The 12,536-nt window shown below is 32.3% G+C and overlaps 1 protein-coding gene across 1 annotated transcript; it reads left to right on the top strand.

Annotated features, from left to right (window-relative positions):
- The first annotated feature begins 363 nt into the window (after positions 1-363).
- Positions 364-12,178, top strand: LOC134684024 (tyrosinase-like protein 2). Its single transcript, XM_063543317.1, has 4 exons — positions 364-449; positions 9,216-9,536; positions 10,041-10,153; positions 10,922-12,178. Exons 2-4 carry the CDS (start codon positions 9,222-9,224, stop codon positions 12,174-12,176), a joined length of 1,683 nt encoding a protein of 560 aa, XP_063399387.1. The 5' UTR covers positions 364-449; positions 9,216-9,221; the 3' UTR covers positions 12,177-12,178.
- Positions 12,179-12,536: the final 358 nt, after the last annotated feature.

The following is a 12,536-nucleotide window of genomic DNA, read 5'->3' on the forward strand; positions in this document are numbered from 1 at the left end:
AAAAGGCCTGAATTATGTTTAAAATAAAAAAAAATAACAACAAGAAACAGACAACTACTACTGCACTACATGCTCCTGGCTTGGGACAAGTAAGATAGAAAAACACAAACCCTCGTTACGCTGGTTCTAACACAGGTACTTCAGAAATAAAAATCTTAACTAATACTGAAATAAATCTTATTATTCCCAGACATATATAACACGTAAAACTCCATTTTTTTGTTAATCTTTTTGAAGAATTGATTTGTGCATTGTTTAGCCAACACATGTATAAAATATATATGTTAAATGACTTGTAATGAGGCAGCGACGTATACAATGCTATTGACGCTTTTTGTAATCCTTTCTTGTCCACATTATTTGTGTCGTTGCACGTTCACAACATGCAAAATGAATAAGAAGCCATTCATAGATTTAAATAAGTTCTAATAATCTGAGACGTTTTAGGGGTAAGTTAACCTTTTTTTCGGATTTAATTTTTCTTTGCATTTTTTATTTTCTTTCATCGCCTTCTTTTCGACTTTTGTGTATCGTAACTGTTTTTTTAAAAATGAATGGCTGTTCTGACTCTTTCCTGACGCCACGGAAGAAATTGATCATTTTAATTCTTTTTAATAATTTCAAAGGGAAGCTTAGTATTAGGCACCAATACGTGCGTAAATTTAGAGAAATATTAAATAAAAAAGAGGGGGAGGCTAAAATTAATTACAAAAGAAAATCAGAAACAGTTTATTGGATCTAAATATAAAAAAAGAAGATGTGGTATGAATGCTAAAGAGACATGAGACCAAATGACACAAAAACTCACAACTATGACAGGTCACCGTACGTCCCTCAAAAATGTGCAAAGCCCATACCGCAGTCAAATATAAAAGTCCTTGAGATGACAAATATAAAACAATTTAAACGAGAAAACTAACGACCTAATTTATGTACAAAAATAAATGAAAAACAAATATGTAACACATCGACAAACGTCAACCACTGAATTACAGGCTCCTGCCTAGGAACAGGAACATACCTACAGACTCTGGCGGGGCTTAACATGTTAGCGGGATCCCAACCCTCTCCTAACCGAGGATAGCGGTGTAACAGAACAACATAAGAACGAACATTAAAAATCAATTGAAAAAGACTTAACTCATCAGATGGATACACAGAGAAATAAATCTAACAAAACACATGACCGGGTACGTGTTTATCCCAACAACAAAAAAACACTAAGTACTGATTTGAGAGTACTCATTATTACTGACAGCTTGTTCAAAGCCACTAAAACTAATAAAAAAAATCTACATCTTAGACATAATAATTATTCAGTACATATCCAACATCCAATGGATTTAGTGTAAAGACGTCATAAACATCTGCTTTCATCTTTGTGTCTTGGTATTATATTTTCTCCTCTTCATCAAACAAAGCCATTTTGCATAATGCCATTGGATGCGATCATTAATTGACATACCCTTTTTTTGTCAGCTGACTGTTGTTTTCAGTCTTCTAGCTGGAAAAATAGTTGGCACACTGAAAACAGCTTGTTATGAGTAACTCAAGGTCCTTCATGATATTTTGCTTTTGTATGAATAAAATGTGGTTATGTAGCTTCATTCTGTCAAATTTTGCACTCATCATTTTATTCATATAAATATTTATAAACGTGAGATGTTTTCATTCGTCGCCGTCGTCATCATAAGTGGTACTTTCTACAAATCTTATACTAGTAATATTGAAAACACCAGTTTACAACAAATTTTGCGCAATTTGTCCTTATTGTCCTTAGTGTTTTTAGTTTAAAACTGTGAAGCTGTCAAGTGGAATTAGACAATTTTGATACTGAAATTAAATTAATATAATGTTCTGTACCAGGACGTGCTGGTCACGGAAACTATTATGTCTTCGTGTGCTGTTATGAAGTTGCTTTATGATAACTACTGTGAAATACAGTCACCAATATTAGAGTGAGAAACAAATCAAAATCCTTTTCGACAATTAAATTAGCTAATCTGCTGTCTTAATGCCTAACTTAACGTGTATCATGTTAAAACTAGGATTCTAAAGACAAAGAAAGTTTACACTAGATTACAGAAGGCTACATATTTGATTCAGTCTATGTGGACACAGTGCCGGTAGTTTTGCCACGATATCGTAATAGCATGAGTTCGAGTCCCAGCGCACAAAGAACACACAACTGTTTCCAGATATTTGCAAATTAAATGATCGTGCTGATAATTAGAGTAATTATTCAGTGAATATGTTTTTAAATAGTAGTAACTTTGAAGTTTAACTATTATTTTTTGCAATTGAATTTCCTTCATAAGGGGAATTAGCTCAGATACATAGTTTTCATTAGACTTCTCTAAAAGACAAGCAAAACAATATAGTACCAAAGAAAGTCTAATATGTTTAACCTTCAAGTTGCCATATTATTTATGTATGTACCTGTCCAGTGTCTTTAATTCAGTGGTTGTCGTTTGCTGATGTTTTACATATTTGTTTTTCGTTAATTTTGTTTTACATTTATTTAATTAGACCGGAAGTTTTCTTGTTTGAATGATTTAACATTTGTGATTCGGAGGTAGTCCTTACTGTGACCTATATATATGTGTCATTTTGTCTCTCTTATCAAGAGATGTCTAATTGGTAATCATACCATATTTTCATTTTATGTTCTCAGTTATACTAGTTACAAAAAAATTGTCCAGAAAAAATCGAGAAAAATCAAATGACATACACACACAAAAATCAATTGACATACACACACAATTCTTTTAAAGACATAAACACAATAATTAATTTTCAGAAAAACACATGTGGGTGTTAAGTTTGTTTACAAGATGCATAAATGCAGTGCAATATGTTACATTGTACATGTATTCAAAATTGATACACGTAGTACAACTGCACTGACAACAATAAAAAAACATTTATGTTAGTAGACATACATGCTCAATCTTAAACTTTGCAATGTACATGTATTTCAATAGTTTGGGATCAAAATGATCACATTTCACTAAGAGTTTTATATCATTATTAAGAGTTTTTGATTATCTCGTTTGTTTCCATTGTAAGAAAGAAACGATTATTATCCTTGCATTCACCAACCTTTAGTTTCAAACGATGTATAGTGAATGATTTACTAATTTTAAATTGCGTGCATGTTTCACATTATAACCCGTTCTTTTGATTGGCTGACACCAATAGAGAGGCATTCCTACTATTTTACATACACAAAGAACCAGTCAATTCTTTAACAGATAGATACACAATAAAACAGGAGAAAAAAATTCATTTGAATTTATTAGTCGAACACAAACTGACAAGGCCATAACAAAACGCTAAAATCCAAGAGACAAAAAATTGCGATAGAACAACAGTATACAACACACAAAACTAACGAATGAGCCACATAAACCACGCCGGGATGGTTTGAGTTGTTACAGAAGGAGAAGCGGACCCTGCGTCACATAAATCAACTTTAAAACATCAATTATCCTCAAGAAATTCACCCCACCCATTAGATTTGGTAGTACCCTTTTTGTTGCTGACAGAAAAGGCTTTGTAATATGAAGACAGTTTTTGATGAAAATTTTGCAGGCTAGGTTATGTAATGCTAGGAAGGACACTAATGCATGTTGTCTATCCAGTAGAGTGAGTGTAGGAAGATCACGATCTTCGTTTTATGTTGCAATGTAAGACACTGAACAGATCTATACATATTTAAGATTTCCTCTTTAATAACGTAACAGTATATATTGGATTTCCTAATGAATAGGAAATAACCAATTTTGTTACCGAGGAGTTTATATAGATTGATGAACAAACAAATAAACTCATCATAGATACCAGGACTAAACTTTCTTAATACGCCAGACGCGCGTTTCGTCTTCAAAAGACTCATCAGTGACGCTCGAATCCAAAAAAGTTAAAAAGGCCAACTTAAGTACGAAATTGAAGGGCATTGAGGACCAAAATTCCTAAAAGTGTTGTAAAATACAGCTACGGTAAAACCATGTTGTTAGTGAAACTGCGGTTCACAGGGTCAACAGCACTTTTTCGTTGAGGTAAGAAAAGTGTCGAGTACATAAACAACTAAAGACTTGAAGCATCACTATCCCAAAATTAAAAATAAAGTAGTAAACATTTTCAAGCAAGTACCTTACTCTTCAAAACAAATGAAAGTATACAACTTTTTGACAATTACTTATGAAGAAATTATAGTTTATTTCGACCTGTGTATCCCTTTTTTTAATGCTTTTTAGAATGGACAGATAAAATATAAGTCATTCCTCATAATTTTAATCAAAATTTCATTTTTAAGGAGTAGGTCATTAAAAAGCGTTGATGACATGACGGTCACATGACAGAATTATTTGTTTGCTCTTATAGACAAAACACATTCAGCCAATCAGATGACGTGTTACATGTATATCCAAAATTTAATTATAAAACAGTTTAAACTCAACAATTATTGCACAAACCTCTGAAGGATTATATAATTCTAAAGATTTATAATACATTTTTATTTTCAGTTTAAACTTCCAAAAAATGGCTCCCATCATTCATTGTACTGTCTGCTTTAAAACATACATGCGGATTTTTTACTTCCTTATTTGAAAAGTTAACATTTTTACGTACAGTACAAAGGGCGTTTATCAACTGAATAATTGACATTTGTGTAACGATATACAACACCGAACCAATCTACATTGTGTACGTGACATGCTGCTTTTTATCCATTTGTTAAATTGAATCACAACCAAGGAGGCGTACATGTTTTTTTGTAATTTCATTTTAATTAAAAGACTATAATTTTTAAATGGTGCAAGCGTGTCTGACTCGTTGAATAGCTCATAATGGAAAAATAAAAACAATGCAGGTCTGAAGCACTTTTCCTGATTTCTATAAATTCATCAGACTTGCTAAATATATATATGTATTCATAAAAAAGCATTGAAATATACATTTTACATTCATGACATTTAATGAATGGCTATTATTTAATTTGAATTCATTGACCCATAAAATTAATTTTTGACTCTTCACATTTTACATAATCCACTTCGCGGATTATTCAATATGAAGAGTCAAAAAATAATTTCATGGGTCAATAAATTCAAAATAAATTATTGCCATTCATTATAAATTAATTTCTTTCAAAAGTAAGACTCAAAGAACGTTTTATATTATTTTATTCTAAATTAATAATTACAACGTGTACACACATGTTGGCGTATGAATACACAACGTCCGCCATAAAAATTGACAACATTGAAAATAAAACTAATACTTTTAACCAATCAAAAGACAGTAAATTCACCAAATTTATTTATAGATTTGTAAAATAGAAAAATAAAAATGTAAAATAAAATTCACCATTCCACTTATCTTCTTCTGTTAAAGCGAAATTTAGGGTCCTGGTCTATTTAAAAAAAAACAATAACATTAAAAGAAGATGAGCTTAAATTACAAGCACTTGACTTGGAAAAGGTACATGTACCGGGCGCCAAACCATCTACATCAGAACAAACTATGGATATCAAACAATACGCTACAGGATAAAAATGCAGTTCTGAGTGTACTTTCCGTTACCTAAAGCTAGTTTAAATACAAAATAATAGCAAAGACGCGTTACGTACTATTTTTGTAATTTTTAGTATTATATGTTTGTGAGTTTATTTTGACGTCCATTGAATTTGTACATGTGTTTGTTTAGGGGACTAGTCGTAGCCCGCCTCCATGTGCAGGATTTCTCGCAATGTTGAAGTCCCATTGATGGCATTTCATAATTAACTGATCTTTTGTCGGTTGGTTGTCTCTTTGACATATTTACCTTTTTCCATTCTCAATTTTATTGTTGGGAAAGTTTTTATATAATAATTCATGTTTTATTTTACCTAATTTGTATCTTCTTCATATTAAATCTTAGATCGAAATGTTGCGGACATGTATGGTCTATTGCAACCCTTAACAACTGAATGCAGAAATACTGAATTTACCAATTCATCACGCTAATTATAAATGTATCATTTGAAGATGTAACTCGTTTTTAGCCTATTGTTAATTTAAATTAACTATGAAATGATGAATAGAATAAAATGTTATGTTTCATGTACAGTCTATCACTCGGAATGGTATTTAAGAAGTACAATTGTAATAATAAAATGTAAAGAAACGCATAATAAATGTACATTCCAAGGATTAAAAGGGAAAGTGAAACACAAACTAGATGACTAGAAATAAGCTTAGCATAATAATAACTAGCCGTTTAAGTTATTATTTCATAATAATGTACTTTTTTTTAGTGTTGTGGCAAATTTAAAAATTGGATATTTGCCTATAGTATACGTATCGACCCTGATAATTTATGAAGACCCTACGTATATTGAGAACAACTACGTTTGCTAACAATCATTGGCCAAAGTACAAACATGTATAATTTCTTATTTGCCTCTTTAAAGTAATAATACTTAAGTAGATAACGTGAAAGAATAATGTAGTCATTTTGTTTTCTTAAACGATTTTACTCTCTGTAACGTAGCCCATTTATGCCCGCCTTTTCATTGAAATCTCCACAGAAAAACTTTCATCGTGAGAAAAGATAACTTTTAATAGTATTCACATTTAAAGTGCCTGGCACAAAAAAAAAGGGGGGGGGGGTTAAGGGATATTCGTGGTTCATGATAAAGAGTTATTAATTTGATCTGCTACGGATTGAAATCTTGCCATTCAACAGTTAAAAACTTTAAAACTCTCCAAGGGGTTGCTTGTATTCTTGAGTTGACTGGAATTATAGTACTTATGATAATTCATATGATTCTTCACATATGGTAGCAAAACATTGATAGAGTGGGAAATCCGCTTGGATGTATATATACGCAGCCACATCCGATTGAAAGGAATATATTAAATCTGATACCCCGTGGTACCACACTTATCATCTTAACGGCAGTCTATGAGTCCCGTTCTTATTCCCGAACAAACTAATAACTGACATCAATCTAAATCATGAATCTAAATGAACCTAGTGTGTGGATTATAAGTTTCGTCTCGTCCTGAATATGCATAAAATATTTACCACTGGACGTTGAATAAATGTAACCAACACTTCGCGGACTATTATAGCTTATTACACAGTAGGGGTTTCGCTCAGTGTTGGCGGTCTTGAAGGGATCTATAGCGGACTGTACAGTAACCTAGTACATGTATATACATGTACATGTATCTACCTTCATCTACGTCATTTGGACTTATTTCTTTGGACAATTTTACTATGAACACGATACAAAATATAAAAGTTAAAATGAACATTTTAATATTCTACGTCAGATGATGATTTGGTCATTACAAGACTCGTCAGTGACACTTGTCAAATCAGGCGGAAGGTTAAAATGAAGTCGGAAAAAGCGAATGACTTTCCGACGTTATTTTCATATTTTATGAGGCCATGCTTTATATTTATTTATATGTATATTCATGTATTTTATTTAATGAAAGCAATGCTAGGTGATATTATTTTTAAAAGTTTATGAAAATTTATCATTCTCTCAGAATCGATGAGACACCTTTATTATGATGTGTTGAAAATCAAAACGAGTTTACCTTAAAAATGTTTGATTGAATTATTATTTACTTGAGTAAATTGAATGCCTCTTTTGTAAATTCATTGGGGTGTAAAATCTTTTTCAACCCTATGAAGTTACAAAAAGAAGCATTCAATACTTATAATTACATTTTTTAGCTATGATCACGGAAACACGAATTTTATAACTTTTTTTTTCGATTCACCTCTGCACTTTATTGTGGGACCACGTTTTATCATGAATGAAAAGTTTTATTGAGTGATGCAATTGTTCGAGGAATAACATGTGATGTGCAGTTAGCCAATCAGAATAAAGTATTATAATGAAACATACATCTCTTATTGGGGCCTTTTATATCTGACTATATGGGTAGAGTATGGGCTTTGCTCATTGTTGAAGGCCGTACGGTGACCTATAGTTGTTAATGTTTGTGTCATTTTGGTCTTTTGAGGATCATAGTTGTCTCATTGGCAATCTTCTTTTTTTTTTTTATATCAAATGTTATTATTGTAACATGTAAACTGTATTACAGTAAATTGATATCGACTAATATAAATAGTTATATTCGGAAGTTCAGCTTCTCTAGGCCAATCATTGCAAACCCTGTTTGGCGTCATAATATGAAATACAGGAGATGAAACACACATCTGTTGTTTTCAAATACCTTAGATATATGCTAATTTTCTGTGTACTTCTTCATTATGCAAATCACTTGCGTATACATGTTGCTTTACACTAATCTTACATGTTTTTACATTCTTTAAAAGCTATTAAAAATCATCAGCATGAAAAACAATAATTTGATTGATCGAAATGATAAGTGCAACTTTGTGAGTACGAAACTGATTTGAAAAACGAACATTAATCCTTTGCTCACCTCAATTAAAACATATTGTATCGTATCTGTTACTTTAGACTTCAGTTAAGGAAACTTTCAAAAAAGATAAAAACTAATATTTAAGAAAAAAAGTAATTGAAGCGTTTAATGACACTCTTTAACGATTATCAAATACCAATCCACAGGTGAAGATGTGGCATGATAAAAAGAGGGACATTCAAACTCATAAATCAAAAGCAAACGGACAGCGCTATGGCTAAAACAAACAAAAAAACAAAAAAAAATCATACAGATTAACCATAGTACATTAACCACAACATAGAAAACTCATAAAGACTAAGTAACACGAATCCAACAAAAAACTAGGGATGATCTCAGATGCAACGGGATGGTGAGCATAATCTTCTTCCTATTAATATTGCTAATGATCAAATTCCCCAAAGAGACAAATAACGTAGAAGTAAGCATCTATTTTATGTTTTTCAAGTGAGAAGCGGAATAAACATCAACGAGAAAACGACACACAGTAATAAGAGTAAATAATACCAAGATGTAGATAATCGCGATAAAAATAGTGAGTGAATTTAATAAAAACTACAATATATGTATCTGACTCCAATGACAAATTGAACTCAAAGGTTCTTAATTTTGGACGGACGTATATTGCAAGTCATGTATCATTGATACTCTTTGGTATCTATAACATGCTGCGTATTTTTTTTGTATTGAAATTTCATACTTCATTCTTCCCTTTTTCATGCAGTAAAATAATAAGCAAACCAAAATATATTTTTCAGACAACAATGGAGTATGCACAGTTAGTATTGGTAGTTTTATTCAATTCTGGATTTTTAATTGTTTCTGAGGTCATAACTTCCCAGTATCCAGGTATTATATTGGAATGCAGAGATCAAGATGCTGAAAAAGAATATAGGTGCATACTGTCAAAGTTCGACAACCCAGATTGGATACCTAACACCGGCCCTGACATGCAACTGAGACTCCGACAAGACTTCTTTTGGCATCCAACGAAACGGATTCGACGCGAGTGCAGACAGTTGACGAGAGAAGAATTCCAGGAAATGGTTGACGCTATCAACGCTTTAAAGAATGATAAAGTAGGTAATGTTGAAAATTGAGAATGGAAATGTGGAACGTGTCAAATAGACAGCAACCCGACCATAGAGCAGACAACATACACACGATTTATTACTTAACATTGAGAATGGAAATGGGGAATATGTCAAAGAGACAACAACCCGACCACAAGGCACACATCATACTCGTATGTCATTGTTCTTAAAAGTTTACATTTGCTATTAACCTGTTTTGTATGTAAATCATATTATATTAACAGATTATGATTTATGCAGAAATACAGCAATTATTTGGACAATATTTTCTTACAGGGACAATAACTTAGAAAATAACCTTAAAAATTAAAGATATATAGATATAGAAAGATGGGGTATGAGTGCCAATGAGACAACTCTCCATCCACATAACAATATATAAAAGTAAACAATTATAGGTCACATGTTTCTTTGTGATTTCAACCAAGAAAATAATTTAAAAGTAGTAACTAAATATTACTTAAGTATACACGAGTTTTATTATTTCAGTCTATGTCTCCTAGTGTTTATGACTTTTTTGCTGATTACCATACAAACGAAGCAGTGAAGTCTATTCATTTTGGTTCCAATTTTTTTGGCTGGCATAAAATGTATATTTTAAAGTAAGTATAATTGTTTTACATTGTCATATCGGGGCCTTTAGAAGTTGTCTTTGCGGTATGTGCTTGGCTCATTTTTGAAGGACGTACAGTGACCTATAGTTGTTAATGTCTGTGTCATTGTGGTCTCTTGTAGATAGTTGTTACATTGGCAATCATACTAAGTATTTTTTATATAGTTAAAAGTTGGACTATGTATTTTGTCTAGATTCATTAAGTTCTAGTCATAACATTGTCAGTTTCCCTTTGAGAGATGGGGTTTTAATGTCTCGTCGGTATCTTCAGCCTTTATTGTACCTTTTCTATATTCCTCAGTACACACTACATTAGATTGATGAACAAAACATACTCTCTATCAACTTAATCTTCTTGTTATGAAAGGGGTTGAAAGAACCCTCAACTAAAAATGTAGATTTATAAGTCAGGCCTGTCAGACAAGATTTTGTGTATATATGACGTTTTGTGACACTTAAACCATAACGGAGTGAAAGAAATCAAATACTGACATGAAGAGTATTACTATGTCATTTAATACCGAAACATAACAAAATGTTTGTACCAAGTCAGCAATACGACAGTTGTTTTTCATTCGTTTGATGCGTTTGAGCTTTTGTTTTTTGCGATTTGATAAGGAACTTTCCTTTCTTAATTTTCATCGGTGATCTGGTTTTGTTGTTGTTGTTAATTCACTTTGTATCGTACTTCATTTATATATAGCAAAATTAAGAACAAAAAAACACGTAAACAATAATTAATATGTATGTATTGTAGATTTGAAGAGCTTCTCCGAAGAGTTAACCCTAATGTAACATTATGTTACTGGGATTCAAGGTTAGACCACCATATGCATGACCCTACGAAATCTGTCATGTTTACATCAGAGTTCTTTGGGAATGGCAAAGGTCCAATAAAAGAAGGACCATTTGCAGGATGGAAGACAATAAGAAATATTCCGTTGGTTCGAGATCTTGGTAAAACTGGGAATCCAATTTCTTATGAATTTATAGATCGTATGTTAGCGAAAAAACATCATGTTCAAATTACCACTCCTACGGCTGATCCCGAAACCAATGTTGAAAGTATGCATAATATGGTCCATGCCTTCATTGGTGGTCAAATGAACAATTTCAATACAAGTTCTCAAGATCCATTCTTCTGGATTCATCATGCTTTTATCGATGCAGTTTGGGAAAAATTTTGTTCGCAGTTACGTCATCGTAATATCGATCCACAAGATGATTACACCATTATCGAAAATAAATTTCACCAACCCGATAGATATATGGATCGACTGTTTCCAATGAGGAATGTCGATGGGTATAGCGATTATTTTCATAATCATATCTATAGGTATGACGATTTTGCAAAATGTCCTTCATGTCTGAACTCTCCATTTCTGAAATGTGATTATTCTTCAGACAAATGTGTAAGCGTTGAGGCAAACGAACCACGAAGACGTGTTCTCGAACCACCAAGGAAAATAACCACCAACCATTTATCTACACCTCAAAATGGATTGACCGTTCTTTCGGGTGATGACAATGGTTGGGTTTATGTTCCAATTAAAATAATTGTTCGAAATGCAGTACACAAATCTATTAGGAAAAACGTAATAGGTGGTTGTGAATATTTAGGACCCGGATATGATGATTTATGTTCAAAGTCTGTAGCAATAGCTCAATCGAATGGAATTACATACCACGGAACATATAGAAGCTATATTGCTAATGATGCTTCTATTCCACAGTGGGTTTATGCCTTCGTTGGAGTTAAAAATCCTGGCTCAGGGATGAGTCAGGCATTCATTAGTGTTACAGACAAATATCATAAGCCATGCGAGCCTTTTTGTTTGGATATAAAAGCAGGAAAATATCGTTCCTGTCCGGGTGTTATATCGTTAACAAATACGGAACCAGAAATGTTCTCGAGAACCCTAATGGAAGCAGACGGTAGCGGATTTACATATAATCCATTGGAATTGGATACTCTGAATCCACGTATTAAACTGTCGTTTTTGTGTTATTAAAGCTACTGGGGAAAAGTGTGTTTTTGTTATATTAATGGATTAAGATATAGTGTGTTTGAATAAGAAGGAAACACAGTTACCTGGTTAACATGGTTAATACATTAATTGCTTATTTGGGCTATCAAACTATGGGTAGGGGTATGAGTGATGAAGAAATTCTAAGGAAATGTTTCTTCATACAAGTGAATTAGTTTCCCAGAGTGATATGTTTCAAAGTATTAAATGTTTTTACTGACCTCCAAGGTAAATTGAAAAGAAAAAAAAATATCACTCAATTGAATTATGGCATCAAACCAATAAAGTAGAGGATTTAACTTAGTTTTATAGATAGCTAGACCTCTCATTTGTGTGTCAGTTCCT

The sequence above is a fragment of the Mytilus trossulus genome, chromosome 9 (genome assembly GCF_036588685.1).
Source record: "Mytilus trossulus isolate FHL-02 chromosome 9, PNRI_Mtr1.1.1.hap1, whole genome shotgun sequence".
Lineage (NCBI taxonomy): Eukaryota > Metazoa > Mollusca > Bivalvia > Mytilida > Mytilidae > Mytilus > Mytilus trossulus.

What these genes read in the sequence shown, in the direction of transcription:
- LOC134684024 (XM_063543317.1), top strand. Translation starts at nt 9,222, where the DNA reads ATGGAGTATGCACAGTTAGTATTGGTAGTTTTATTCAATTCTGGATTT. An exon ending in ACGCTTTAAAGAATGATAAA is followed by an intron (nt 9,537 to 10,040) that starts GTAGGTAATGTT and finishes TTATTATTTCAG; the next exon opens with TCTATGTCTCCTAGTGTTTA. An exon ending in CATAAAATGTATATTTTAAA is followed by an intron (nt 10,154 to 10,921) that starts GTAAGTATAATT and finishes TATGTATTGTAG; the next exon opens with ATTTGAAGAGCTTCTCCGAA.